This window comes from Bison bison, unplaced genomic scaffold (genome assembly GCF_000754665.1).
Source record: "Bison bison bison isolate TAMUID 2011002044 unplaced genomic scaffold, Bison_UMD1.0 scf7180017864466, whole genome shotgun sequence".
Taxonomy (NCBI): Eukaryota; Metazoa; Chordata; class Mammalia; order Artiodactyla; family Bovidae; genus Bison; species Bison bison.
Genome location: NW_011495027.1, coordinates 10,185,917 through 10,201,109, shown reverse-complemented (window position 1 = coordinate 10,201,109; position 15,193 = coordinate 10,185,917). Strand labels below are relative to the sequence as shown.

Sequence of the window (15,193 nt, the reverse complement as noted above, 5' to 3'; positions counted from 1 at the left end):
GACTGGCGTGAAATGGTACCTCATAGTGGTTTTGATTTGCATTTCTCTGATAATGAGTGATGTTGAGCATCTTTTCATTTGTTTGTTAGCCATCTGTATGTCTTCTTTGGAGAAATGTCTATTTAGTTCTTTGGCCCATTTTTTGATTGGGTCATTTATTTTTCTGGAGTTGAGCTGTAGGAGTTGCTTGTATATTTTTGAGATTAGTTGTTTGTCAGTTGCTTCATTTGCTATTATTTTCTCCCATTCTGAAGGCTGCCTTTTCACCTTGCTAATAGTTTCCTTTGATGTGCAGAAGCTTTTAAGTTTAATTAGGTCCCAATTGTTTATTTTTGCTTTTATTTCCAATATTCTGGGAGATGGGTCATAGAGGATCCTGCTGTGATGTATGTCAGAGAGTGTTTTGCCTATGTTCTCCTCTAGGAGTTTTATAGTTTCTGGTCTTACGTTTAGATCTTTAATCCATTTTGAGTTTATTTTTGTGTATGGTGTTAGAAAGTGTTCTAGTTTCATTCTTTTACAAGTGGTTGACCAGATTTCCCAGCACCACTTGTTAAAGAGATTGTCTTTAATCCATTGTATATTCTTGCCTCCTTTGTAACAACAAGGTTTTTTAACACCCCCTCCACCAAAACTGACTTCCCTGGTGGCTCAGATGGTAAAGAATCCACCTGCAATGTGGGAGACCTGGGTTTGATCCCTGGATTGGGAAGTTCCCCTTGAGGAAGGCATGGCAACCCACTCCAGTATTCTTGCCTGGAGAATCCCATGGACAGAAGAGCCTGGCAGGCTACAGTCCGTAGGGTCGCAAAAAGTCGAAGACAACTGAGTGACTAAGCACACACCTTCAAAATGGAGTTTTTCGGCTTATTTCCCTGAAACTTTTTAAAAATTACAATTGAAATTTAAACATATATAAAAATAGAACATAAAATCAACTCCCATACAGTCATCACAACTGAGAATTATCAAATCCCGGTCAATCATATTTCATCTATATAACCTCCTATTCAACATCCCCTAAAACTTGATAATTATGAAGCAAATCCCACACATAATACAATAGTTTCATCTAGGCTTTATTTTAATTTAGTGTAAACAATGCAGAAAGTACCCTGAGAAGATTTACATAGTAAGAATGACAGAAAAAGGTGATAACAGTTTATAAATATAAAAGGAAAATGACATGTGAGTTTCCTCTTTTCTACAATCTGTTGGTTACCTCTTACTAGACTAAGGAACACTGTACCTCTTGTCTTGGCTAGCTTAGACGTCACAGAGGTTTAGTTTCACAGGTAACAACCATTTCAAGTAGAATTCTTACCTGGGGTCTAGAGAGGTAATAAATAAAATTACTTAAAAAAAAAAAAAAAACTTTAATACTGATAATTACCAAGAAAACCAAAAACCTTTAATACTGATAATTACCAAGAAAACCAAAACCTGTTGGTAAACTCTTTAAAATTTTTTTCCAGCTTTCCTGAGGTATAATTGACACGTAATAATTATATATATTTAAGGTACTCAACTTGATGTTTTGATATATGAATATATTGTGAAATGACAACCAAAATCAAGCGAATTAACATTTCCATCACATATAGTTACCGTTTTCTTTTTTTGGTGGTAAGACCACTTAAGACCTCTGTTCTTGACTTAGATTTGGGGTCTAAACCCAACTACTAGTTGTGTAATTTGAAATTACTTAATCTGTCATCTCTCACCTATAAAATGAGGATAATACAACTATTTTTTGGAAATCAGATAACATGTGTAAAGTGCCAAGCACAGTCCAGCACATAGTAGTTACCAAAGTGAGTCCATGTACTGACATGAACTAAATGTTATTATCAGGGCTGCTTCAAAACACTGAAATAACAAATAGCCTGGACAGCGAGTAGTTTCCAATCTGAAATACCTAAATTCCTTGGGCATATGAAAGTAATAATGTGGCAATCTTGAGTTGTAGCCAAACATTTCTTTTCAATGGGTTTCAAGTAAGTTCTGAGATCCTCAGAATAGTTTTTTTTTAAAACGAAAACATGCAATTAGACAGAAAAATAGCGCTAGAAAATACAGTCAGAATAAACTGAATCACTTGTTCATTTATTCTAAGTGAGTGGGGTTAAAAATTAAGTACAAAGTTCCTATCTGTAGTTCAAGGTTAAAGGTTTTATTCTTATATCTTTTCTAATGAGTCTTAACCAGTTTGCTCAGAATGGTAATTAAATACTGTCTGCAAGAAACTGAATGCCAAGTCCTTTAAAAAAGCAATGAAATAGAGCAACACCTGGTCTTCATCTTCCCTCAGTTAAGCTATCTTAATATATTTACTTCCTTAATAAATCCTGAACAAATCCTAAACTTCGGTGCAACCACATTGTGCATTCAAACTTTATCATCACTATAGACAGTTGAAAACACTTTTTTTTTTCTTCTTTTGGATGTATGGCTTTGTGATAGGTATATGACACAGACTCTCTCTTTTAATGAAAAAGGAATACAGAGAAGTTCGGCTTTGGTCTTGGTATTTGGCCCAAATCCTCCTTTTACAAAGCAGTTAGTCAGTATTCCAAAGGTCTAGCCCAAACTGAGCACCATTTCTGGCATTTATAAACCTGCGTGTGATCACTGATCTTGTGATTGTATGGGTGTAACAATCTCAGTAATCAGAACAATCATATCATTCAGATTTGTTATTCCCTGAATATTCACTTTCAAATATAAACATTCTAGACTCCACAAGAATGTCTTAAGACAACTTATAATTGTCTTAAATCTATCAAGGCTTAAGATTTAATCATAAAGTGTTACAAACGATCCTTTTCAATAGTTGAAGATGAAGAATTTTTGAGACATACCTAAACTTTGAACCTTGCTGCTGCTGCTGCTAAGTCGCTTCAGTTGTGTCCAACTCTGTGCGATCCCATAGACGGCAGCCCACCAGGCTCCCCTGTCCCTGGGATTCTCCAGGCAAGAACAATGGAGTGGGGTGCCATTGCCTTCTCCAACTTTGAATTTTAGTTCTTATTACATAATTTATCGGAAAACATTTTTCTGAATGTTTGTATTAACCGTCAATCTATTTTGCTAAGTGAAAAATTTTACAAATTGTTTATACATAAAATTATGTTTTCACAAGCAACATAATTACTACAGCATTCTACTCTTCTACTGACTGACAAAACAAGCATCTAAGAACATTTTTACTCCATTTCAACCAGTTTGGCCACCTGATGTGAAGAGATGACTCATTTGAAAAGACCCTGGTGCTGGGAAAGATTGAGGGCAGGAGAAGGGGATGATAGAGGATGAGAAGGTTGGATGGCATCACTGACTCAATGGACATGGGTTTGGGTGGACTCCGGGAGCTGGTGATGGACAGGGAGTGCTGCGGTTCATGGGGTCGCAAAGAGTCGGACACAATTGAGCGACTGAACTGAACTGAACCTGTCAATACTACTATTGTTAGCAATAAACTATAGTAACAGTTAATTTTTTAGATGAAATGATTCTTCTACTCTAGAAGTTCATCCTATCTTGGTGCTGTCTGGCTAAAGATAAAAACTAATTGAATTTTTGGTCATTGGCATTGGGTCAAAATGTACATCTAGTATACATCTCTACTTATAACGTACGTAGCGGCTTATCTCTATTGCTTTTTAGTAGAGAATCTCGTCTTAGCCTGGTGGAGTATTTTTACCTTGATAGTTATAGAAAAATCCCAACTCTTCCACTTCATAACTGGTATTCTCTAGTCTTCCTTTTCCTGTCTTTGTCACTCAAAGTCTATTCTACACTATTCAAAACTAAATTATCCACTGTTTTGCACTCTTCCCTGTGCTCACCTTGTCTTCTCACAGGAGTTCTTCCTCGAAGATGGGCTTTAGGCTTCTTCTATATTGTCCATAGTGCTGAACAATACAGAAGTGCCAGTCATTTAATATCTATTTACTAGTTCAGTAAAATCCAAGATATTACTAACTAGCTACCTTTGTGTCTCATATATCATTCTCCTTAATTTTAGATTATTCCATAAATAAACTATCCAAAGCTAAACATATCAAAGTTTAAGCAAATAAGAGGCTGCTTTTAACAAAAGATATAAGTGGGGGGTGGGGAGGGACAAACTGGGAGACTGGGAATTACATAAACATTAACGTAACAGTAAGGACCTACTGTATAGCACAGGGAGCTCTACTCAGTACTCCATAATGGCCCATATGGGAAAAGACTCTAAAAAAGAATGGATATGTGTATAACTGATTCACTTTGTTGTACACCTAAAACACAACACTGTAAATCAACTATACTCCAATAAAAATTTAAAAATAAAACAAACAAAACCCCCCAAAGATATAAATAATGTTGTCAGTGGAAGAGAAAACAGTGTATTAAGATTTAAGACAATGAAGGTAAATCATTTACTTTCTTCATGCCTTAGTCTACTATGGATTCTGCAAGGCAATTACATAAAGTCAAAATAACTGAGAAGGAAAATCGTAGTATGAATACTAACCTGAAAGTATGGACAAGATTTTTAAGTTGTGTGTAAATATCTCCTAATGTAATCTGAAGAGGTCCCAAAAGTTCAGGCAATCTGAAAATAAAAAATTTTATTTTTTTTATTTTATTTATAAAAAATAAATTTATCCTAATATATAATTATGCTGATACATTTAAAAAATATAATTATATAGATACATTTTGGGGGTTCTTGCCTAAGTTTGGATATTTCATAGGTAGGTAACCATGACTCTGAGGTGGAAACAGTTAAGCCAGGTTTAACTGGTGAGAAGTCATAAATAAATATTTCAAAGTAACTCCACACTCTATTTTGTAGTCTATGCTACAGAAAGAGGCACTGAAATGAAAAAATATTTTGGCTGGTATCTATATTCTTGTCTCTTTCTTACCTTTTCACTTTCAAATATTAAAAAAATGGAAAGAACACAGGCCAGAGGAATTGCCCTCCAAATGGAGCATTATGGGAATGTGGATTTAATATTTATTAAATCCTTATGGTAAGGTAAAAACTGGTACATTTCTAGAGAGCAATTTGACAATATATACTAACATTTTAAATGCAGACACTGTTTGACCCAACAGTTTTAATCAATACTATACAAAATTTATCCTAAAGAAATAATCAAACATAAAAAAAGATGGTTATTGGAGAAGTATTTTAGTAGTGAAAAACTGGCAACAAATGTGTGTCAGTAGATGGTTATATAAATTATGATGTAATTATAAAATAAAACCTTTAAAATATCATCAATCTATATATTTTAATGTGGAAAGATATTCATGATAAATGTTAAGTAGAAAATGCACACGAAGTTGTCCCATTTTTTATAAAACCATACACATTATAATACAATTGTATATCACACATAGTATATATCAAGCATGTCATTTTCTCTAGGTTTAGACTATAACAGATGGAACCAAAGGGAATGAATATACACACATCATATATATCACATATATGCCAGGGATGAACATCAAAATATTAATAGTAATTACTGTGATTACAGTGATTTTCACTTCTTTAATTATATCATTTTGCACAGCCTAACCCTTCTGGAATAAGCATGTATTACTTAAAAAAAATTACATAAGTTTAAAACACGTTCCAAAATACAGAAAAAATAATAACCCCTCATTTCTATTCCCAGATTTAGCCTCCCAATATTTTGCTCCATTTGCTTCATTTTTCCTTTTTTTTTTTTGCGGTATCTTCAAGTAAACCATGTCCTTTGTTTGACCCCTAAATTACTCTTTATGTATCTAAATACAAGTGCATTTTTGTATAAAACCATAATAAAATCATATTTAACCAATAACAGTTCCTTAATATCATCTAATACCCAGCGCATAGTTCACTTTCTTTGATTCTCTAAAATAAATTTTTTGTATAATTGGTTTCTTCCAATCAGAAACCAGAAAAGGTCTTACTTTTATAATAAAGTGTTAACTTTCATAATGAGAAAAATAATTAACTGCTTTCATAAACAATGAAACAAAAAAAACCCCTATGTCACTATTATTTTGTTTTCAGTATTCTTTGTGCTTCTCCTTCTTTTAATTATTCTACCTCTTCTTAGATTTAGTTGTCACCCGAATATTAATAACTTGGTATTTTTTAGTAAGGTTCCTTTTGGGATCTCCTGTTGCAGCTAAAACCCATAAGGGACAGAATTCCTTCAGTGACATGGCTGTGTGGTCTTAAATTTAAAAGTGGGTACTTTCATTAGCTAAAAAGTCTAGAAAACCATTTTCACCTAAACCTTTACCTATTAATTACATACTAGCATAGTTAATCTATCCCAACTTTGAGAACCTATGTAACTAAAATGAAGGATTGATACCTTTTTATCCTAAGTCAGACAGCTGGTAACTTATATTGTTATATAAATTAAATTTTAACAGAAACATATGTACAAGTATGAAGAACGGAAAAAAGGCAAAACAGATTATATATGAAGTCTTAACACATAACAAGCATTCAATAAATATTAAACACTTATTTAAAATGTAAACTTTAGAAAAGTAAGCTGTTCAAAATACTATGGCTGCTAGAAAAGGCCTTTTAATCTTTGTACTACTACAGAATTAAGGCTTCTTCATGTGCACAACACCTTAAGTAATGCGTGAAAAAACCGTTCTGTCTTTTCTGCTGAAGAGAAAAATGCAAGTTGAAAAGTTCAAGACATCCGTCACATCTCTGGAAAAAAGATTTTCAAGCTCCTTTTGAAAGAGAAACCAAGACTGCAATTTTCAAATGTCATTTATGACTGGGCTAATTACAAGAACAACAATTTCCACTACGGGAAGCTCAAAACTAAAGTGCAAAACTCAAGCTTCTGAGTGTGAAATGGTTCTCTGAATATGCATATACACCGAGTAAGTCAATAAACCATTAAACCTTTATAAAATCTTATCCACATGTGAAACTGATGACACATTTACCACAAATCAGTATTTAAATGGGTCCAGCTCTGATATTTTTTTCCCTGACTTCACTGGATTATTGAATGGAAGTGAGGTAGTTTGGTTTTCTAGTCCCATAATCTCAACTTTTGTCTTTATTATGTGTCTCTGTCTTCAGCACAAAACAATTTCAATATGCTTTGGCAGAACACCTTAAAGATGCAAGTTTCTCAGGTGAAGAAATCCATGTAAACTTTATGTATTATTTTTCAAAATTAAAAAATCAAGGATTACACCTACAACTTATAAACCCACAAATATCAAATTGATTTTTAGATATTATAAAAGTGGAATGATAATTACATACTTACACTTTATTCAATTTTTCAAGTACGATGCGTTTTCTGATCTGGTTCTGAGAACTTGAATCTATCAGTGGAAAGGTGGGATCATGCTGAATCACATTTTTAAACAAAGCAAAATAAAATCATAAATTTATATTCTTTCTTTGATAATAACACATTAAAACACAAAAGTTTATACCTATGATATGGAAGACTAAAAACGAGACTTCAGAAGCAGAAGATTTAAATTTGAGTATCCACTTAGTCAGCAGGCTGGTGTGAACTTCCTTGATCATCTGCCCTCTTTTGAGAGCCTTTTCTCATCTGTGTAATAGGGATACTAACACATGTTGAAAATGTATAGAACAAGACTTTATAAAATGCTAAATGTCATATAAATGTAGGAGATTAAAGGACTAAAACTATCAAATACTATAAATATATTTTGGGAAACTCCAATTCTAGAAATGGCAGACAAGATAATTCAAACCACTCTTCTTGCGGAGAATTGAAAAAGAGAACAAATGTGGGAAAAAACCCACATTTGTTTGAAAGAATCAGAGAGCTAAGTAAGACGGTAAAGAATTATGGTCTGAGATTTTGGAGAAAGTAATTCCAGAGAAGGCACTGACTAATTCTAGAAGAGGCAATTTAGATACTGAGAACCTAAGCATCAAAGTTTGGGGCATGCCAAAAAGGAAGAGGTACTGTCAACCTTCCCTGAACTTGAGACCAATGAGAATGAATAGGAAACAGCCTCGCTGCTGCAGGGACTGAAGCCCAGCTTCAAATCACCTTGATCACTGACTGGATGAAAGTGATTTGGGACGGCTGCAAAGCTGCCAGAAGCAAACACAAATCTGCTCTAGACGAAGATAACATCAGCCTAGGTTTCAAGTTATCTCTGTAATTTTTTATTATATGATGTTTGCCACATAAAATAGGACAATATGACCATAATCTGAAACACAAGTTCATAAAATCAACCCTTAAGGAAATCCATGTAATGAAACTATCAGCCTTATTTAGAATAACTATGCTGAATATATTAAAAAAAATGACAAGATGAAAAATTTTAGCAGAGAATGGGAAACCGTATAAAACAAAGAAATGAAACCCCTAGTAACTGAAAAATATAGTATTTAAAAGAACTCAATGGATAGATTTAATAACACAGTAGAAAGGACTGAAAAGAGAATATTCATTTGGAAAATATCCAGAATGAAACATAGTCACACACCTCTCCCTTTCAGGGGTAATGCAAAGTGCAGGAGAATATAAAAGACAGAAGATACAGTGAAAAAGACTAACATATCTGCAATTGGAGTACCAGGTAGAGAGGAAAACGAAAATGGGACAGAAACAATACCTGAAGAGGTAATACCTGAGAATATTCCAAAACTAATGAAAGAAATCACAGATTTAAGTATGTAACAGTCAAAATAATAAATACAAATAAAATCACATCTAGGCAAAGCAATAAAAAACTGATGGTAATCAAGGGGACAAAAAGAAAAAAACAAAATCTTAAAAGTAGCTAAAGGAAGAAGGTATTTTCAAATAAGAGAAAAAAACAGAGGCCAAAAGACAATGAATATGTATTTTTAGTGGGCTGTAAGAAAATAACTGCTAATTTAGAATTTAATGTCCAGGGACATATCTTTCAAAAGTGAAAGTAAAATAATTTCCTGATAAATAAAACTGGGAAGATTCATCATTAGCAAACTGGCACTAATGAAATAAAAGGATATTCTTCAGGCCCACGGTGAATGTTCCCGGATGAAAGAATAGAAATGCAGAAGACATAAAGAACAGTAAAAGAGTAATTAACTGGGCAAATCCAACTCAACATTGATTATAAACAATCTTGTAGGATTTAAAAATACAGAGAGAATAAAAGTGCACAACAGTATGAGCATGTTAAGCTGAGTGGGTAAATGTAAGTTTCTAAGGTACTAACTGTCCAGGAAGCAAAGTATTAACTTATATTAAATTTTAGTAAGACACAGATTCAAGTTTTAATCTAGGGAAACCAATTAATGATTAGTAAAAGAACATATAAAAACCAGCTAACAGAGGACAAAAAAATGAATAATGATACTGGATCCAAAGAAAGAAAGGAGAGAAAGAACACAGAACAGATGGGACATGCAGAAAGCAACAAGTGAGATGGGAGATTTAAACCTAAATATATCAATTATGACATTAAATGTAAATAGACTAAATTCTTCACACAAAGGACAGAGATTATCAGTCTAGGCTTTTTTTTAAGATAGTCCTTAAAAATACTAATGAAAGAATGCTAATGTCAAAGTAGATCTTGTAAGACCAAAATTAAATAAATAAATGTGGAGAAAAATTACTCCGTATGTTAAGAGGTTTGATTTACCAAGAAGACATGACAATCTCACATTTACACCTAAGAACATGGTCTCAAAGTATTAAAATTCAGAAAACTAAAGGGAAAAATAATCTATAATTATGGCAAGAAATCTTGACCAACCTTTCCCATCTTTCTCAGTAACTTATGGAATAAGCAAACAAACAAACAAGAAAGAAAAGAAAAATCAACAGTGCTTCTCAAACTGTAATGTGCACACATTTCCCCAGAGAGAAATAAGAACTCTGACTGATATTCCCCACCATAAACAAAAATCAATTCCAGATAAATTACAGACCTAAATGTTAAAGGAAACACAACAAAGCTTCTAGAAGATGAAACAATCCAAGCTAAGAAAAGATTTCTTAAAGAAGTCACTATGGGAACAATTAATAAACTGGGTTCAAGACACCATTAATAAAAATGAAAAGGAAAATCTCAGTGGAAGATATTTGTAATACACAAAAATGTGTTTGAATTCTGCACACAGAATTCCTACAAATCAACAAGAACTCCCTCCCCAGCACCCCATATTCAAACAGATGAATAGAAAAAAGGACAAGAACAGGTATGTCACAAAACAAACTATCCAAATGGCCAATAAGCAGAAGAAACAGTGCTCAACTCAATCATCAGAGAAATGTACTATAACCTAAAAGCAATACCATCAGAATGGTGAAAAGTAACAATATCAAGTATTGGTGAGAATGCAGAATCATGGAAACTGTCATAGATAGCAGAAAATACAAAGCAGAACCATTTTGGAAAACTGTTTGGCATTAACTAGTACAGTTGCATATATGCATACATTATGACCCAGAAATTCTAGTCCTAGATATATACCCAACAGAAATGCATACACATTAAGAGATATATATACACAAAAAAAGTTCATAACAGCATAGTTCTTAATAGTTCCCCAAACTGGAAACAGCCTACTCATTAACATTAATAAATTGTGGTATATTTATATAATGGAATACCATACAGCAATAAAACTATGAATTACAACTATATGCAACACAAACATACATACTGGTTTGTTTTTTTTTTTTTGGCTACACTGTGTGGCTTGTGGGATCTTAGTTTCTCAACCAGGGATCGAATGCTGGCCCTTGCAGTGAAAGTGCCAAGTCCCAATCACTGGACTGCCAGGGAATTTCCAAGGGCTTCCCAGGTGGCGCTAGTGGTAGAGAAGTGAAGTGAAGTTGCTCAGTCGTGTCTGACTTTTTGCGACCCCGAGGACTGTAGCCTACTGGGTTCCTCTGTCCATGGGATTTTCCAGGCAAGAATACTGGAGTGGGTTGCCATTTCCTTCTCCAGGGGAACTTCCTGACCCAGGGATTGAACCCGGGTCTCCTGCACTGTAGGCAGACGCTTTACTGTCTGAGCCACAAGGGAAGCCTTGTGGTAGAGAACCCGCCTGCTAATGCAGGAGACATAAGAGATGCAGGCTCAATCCCTAGGTGGGGAAGATCCCTAGAGAAGGGCATGGCAAACCAATCCATTGTTCTTGCCTGGAGAATCCCATGCACAGAGGAGCCTGGTAGGTTACAGTCCATGGGGCTGCAGAGAGTCAGACATGACTAAAGTGATTTAGTACATATAGCACAATGCTGCATAAAATAAATTATATACAGAGTTAATTTATATATAGTTCAAAATTGGGAAAACTATGTTATTATAATAGTCATTAACTCTGGAAAGAGGTAATGATTTGTAGGAGACATACTGGAGCTTCTGGTTTACTCAAATTTTGTAGCCTGAGTAGTGATTACACTGGTATATTCACTTATGATAATGCAACGAGCTGTACACTTACAGTCTGTGTTACAGCCTCGTGGGCTACAGTCCATGGGGTTGCAAAGAGTCGGACACAACTGAGTGACTTCACTTTCTTTCTCAGAGAAGGCAGTGGTAACCCACTCCCGTACTCTTGCCTGGAAAATCCCATGGATGGAGGAGCCTGGTAGGCTGCAGTCCATGGGGTCTCTAAGAGTTGGACATGACTGAGCGACTTCACTTTCACTTTCAGTGAAAGAGGTTTAGAAACAGAAGCAGTCAAATTTAGGGATTAATTTTTTCTTCTTAAGGCTTATAAGCATAAAAATGATACAGGCATAAAAGAATATATAACTGAATGACAGAGATCAATGTTTTTCCAAGCTTCATGTAAAATTTATGGATGCTGTCTAATAACACAAGTATACTGTTGGGGTAGGTAACATTCTATACAAATATAAGAAATTTCTAAATTTTTTACTTTATTACTTTTACCCTCGTTTTAAATCTCCAAGCTGTCGTTTAATTTATAGCCATATTTACTCAGAAATCTTTAGTAACAAACTTCTGTGCTAACAACAAGGTTATCACCTATTTGTCTTCATGTCAAATTACTTCATTTCCCAAACTACACATCAACCAAAATAGGATAATTAAAATATCCCGTTAAATCTCAGTGGCATACATCACTTTCTACATATAACTACTTACATATAGGTACTGCGATAAACGCTTTATATTCATTACTTTTAAAACTCGTAACACTTGAGCAAGGGAAGCCATTTATAATCCCATTTACAGATAAGCAATTAGACTCAAGAGACTAAGTTTTTATACAGCTGTAAATGACAGAGCAGATAATCAAATCTAGGTTTACCCACGGAAAAGGCAATGGCACCCCACTCCAGTACTCTTGCTTGGAAAATCCCATGGACGGAGGAGCCTGTTAGGCTGCAATCCATGGGGTCGCTAACAGTCGGACACAACTGAGCGACTTCATTTACACTTTTATGCATTGGAGAAGGAAATGGCAGCCCACTCCAGTGTTCTTGCCTGGAGAATCCCAGGGACGGGGGAGCCTGGTGGGCTGCCGTCTATGGGGTCACACAGAGTTGGACAAGACTGAAGTGACTTAGCATAGCATAGGTTTACCCAAATGTGCTCTTTCCATTTTCTCCTATGTCCTCTATTTTCCCAATACGTCTCCTCTACTAAGTCATTTTCATTCATATTTTAAGTGAGCATGCTTTCCAAATATTAACCAAATATTTCACTATTCAATTCACAAATTTACTCCCATAAATGTCCAGAGTCCCACTGGAAATAAAACACAAAGATACACAACCTATGTAGAAATCTGAAAGCATATACACCAACAAAGAAAAAAGAAGTCTTTTCAGAGTCTAGACAGTCTATGAAAACTAGGTTTTAAAGAAAACTTTGTCCCACAATTCTAGGCTATTTCTACATTAGCGAAAAAAGGCTAAATATTCATGAAAATTTTCTAGGACAAACTTATTTTGAAAATAATAATGCTATTACTGGGCTTCCCTTGTGGCTCAGTTGGTAAAGAATCTGCCTGCAATGCAGGAGACCCTGGTTCGATTTTTGGGTTGGGAAGATCTGCTGGAAATGGGATAGGCTGCCCATGCCAGTATTCTTGGGCTTCCCTTGTGGCTCAGCTGGTAAAGAATCTGCCTGCAATGTGGGATCCCTCGGTTGGGAAGATCCCCTGGAAAAGGGAAAGGCTACCCACTCCAGTATTCTGGCCTGAAGAATTCCATGGACTGTATAGTCATGGGGTCACAAAGAGTCAGACACGACTGAGCGACTTTCACTTTCAATGTCAATACTGGAGATGGCATTTTAAACCAAATGATTAAGGGACTCTTCTTTCTTAAATTCTTTCAGTACTTTTCTTCCTGCTCCAAGATTTACTATGGTGGTTGCTCATGTATTAGCAGTATGGAAAAATCAAAATCATTAAAGGACTTCCCTTGTGGTCCAGTGGCTGGGACTCCACACTTCCAATTCAGAGGGGCTGGGTTTGATCCCTTGTGAGGGACCTAGATCCCATATGCTGCAACTATGAGTTTGCATGCCGCCAACTAATAAAAAAAGATCCCCGCACACCACAACAAAGACTGAAGATCCTACATGCCGCAGCTAAGACCTGGTGCAGCCAAATAAATCAATATTAAAAAAAAAAAATTGTCATTAAGACATACCTCTTCTGAGTCTTGTGATTTGGTGGTTTCTTCATTCAAAACATATCGTCCTCTATAAAACTCCCTGATCCTTAAATTTAATGTTTCAGTTTCTTTTTTCAAGTTCTCATAACTTGGCAGTGGTTTAATGGCTGTATCTGAGGATCTAAATGGTAAAGACTCATCCAAGCTGTTCAACTCCTGCAGGGCAGGGGAATGACTATCTGGGTCAGAGTTCGTATCATCTTCATCAAGTTCTTCTTCTTTAACCAGAGGGGTTGAGGAGGATTTTAGACATACAGATGCATAATTCTGGCCATACAAAAACCTCAAAGTTTCTTCTGTCTTCCACTCAATCAAAGTCTCTTTCAGGGCTTTAAGTAAGTTTGCCTTTGCAATTTCAGGGCACACCTGCAATGAACTGGAAGCTGACCCAGAAACTTGGTTTGATTTGGCAAATTTCCTCTTAAAATGTTCAGCGCTTTTCTTACTTATGCCTACAAGAGTTACTTTTGAACTACTGTATTTAATATCAGAAATTTCTGAAGCTTCTAATTTTTTTTGCAGAGAACTATTTGAAGAAATCTGTGTATTTACATTCTGTAAAGGAAGTTCACAAGCAGTAGCTTTCTCCTGATTATCTAATCTGCAATTGCCTAACTGCTCAGTGACATCTTCTACTGTTTGCTCTTTGCTTTCATGTTGAGAGTTAACTTTTTGACCAGCTTTCTTTTTCATTATGCTTTTTTCGTGCAGCTGTGGCCTTGTTGCATTTGGTCTGTTTCCTGGTAGAATGGAGGAAACAAAGTCTTGCTCATTATCACTGCTACTATCACTATGACTGCTAGAAGAACTAGATTCATAATGCTTCTCAAAATGGCCAGGACTGTCAATATCTGATGTTTTAATGGCTTTGCTGCATAACTGTATTTCTTCTCCAGAAGGACCACTGTTGAGAGAAAGAAATAAAAACTGTAACACAGAAACAAAATGTCCCAGAAAATTTGTACTTTGTAACTTTCAAGATAAAAATTTTATTCCCTAGGCAAGGCTTTATTTATAGGCTAATATTTACCTAGGCCTATATATACACACACACACATTTCAGAAGAAAGCTATAATTCTGTAATTTCTCTACATCATATCTGATATAGTTCTCTTTCCATCTTCTTCCCTTATCTTTTCTCTTTAATTATTTTAAAAGTGTTTTAAGAGTTGAGCAAAAAGAAGAAAAACAAAACAAGAAATCAAACCATATCTGCAAACAAAATCCCACAAACTAACACTCAATAATTTCATCCCACTGAATTATTTTGAATTTTGCTCACTCCAATTCTGTAATGAATCCATAGTTTTTTTTTCTTTTAAGGTTTCTGATAACTTCATTACCGGTTTCTCAAAAAAAAAAAAAAAAAAATACTGTAGGAACTCTGTTCAGATTTTGAATATTTAAAAAAAGATGTTTAAGCATTTTCCAATTCTGGCTGATAGTTATGTAGAAAATTGCATTAAATGAAAAATATAAGAAAGTCATAGCAAAAGAAAAA

At 34.8% G+C, this 15,193-nt stretch overlaps 1 protein-coding gene across 12 annotated transcripts in view; it reads right to left on the bottom strand.

Moving 5' to 3' along the window:
• Positions 1-15,193, bottom strand: part of RPAP2 (RNA polymerase II associated protein 2) — a 127,401-nt gene that overhangs the window by 82,245 nt on the left and 29,963 nt on the right. For 8 of the 12 annotated variants that reach the window (XM_010860444.1, XM_010860445.1, XM_010860441.1 and 5 more), the window contains exons 7-9: positions 13,668-14,595; positions 7,305-7,387; positions 4,520-4,600 (exon numbers count right to left, since the gene is read on the bottom strand). In XM_010860444.1, coding sequence (XP_010858746.1) covers positions 4,520-4,600; positions 7,305-7,387; positions 13,668-14,595 — 1,092 coding nt within the window. Of the gene's footprint in view, positions 1-780; positions 1,332-4,519; positions 4,601-7,304; positions 7,388-13,667; positions 14,596-15,193 lie in introns of those variants that run through there. The other 4 variants (XR_827098.1, XM_010860449.1, XM_010860448.1 and 1 more) reach the window with 4 other exon arrangements.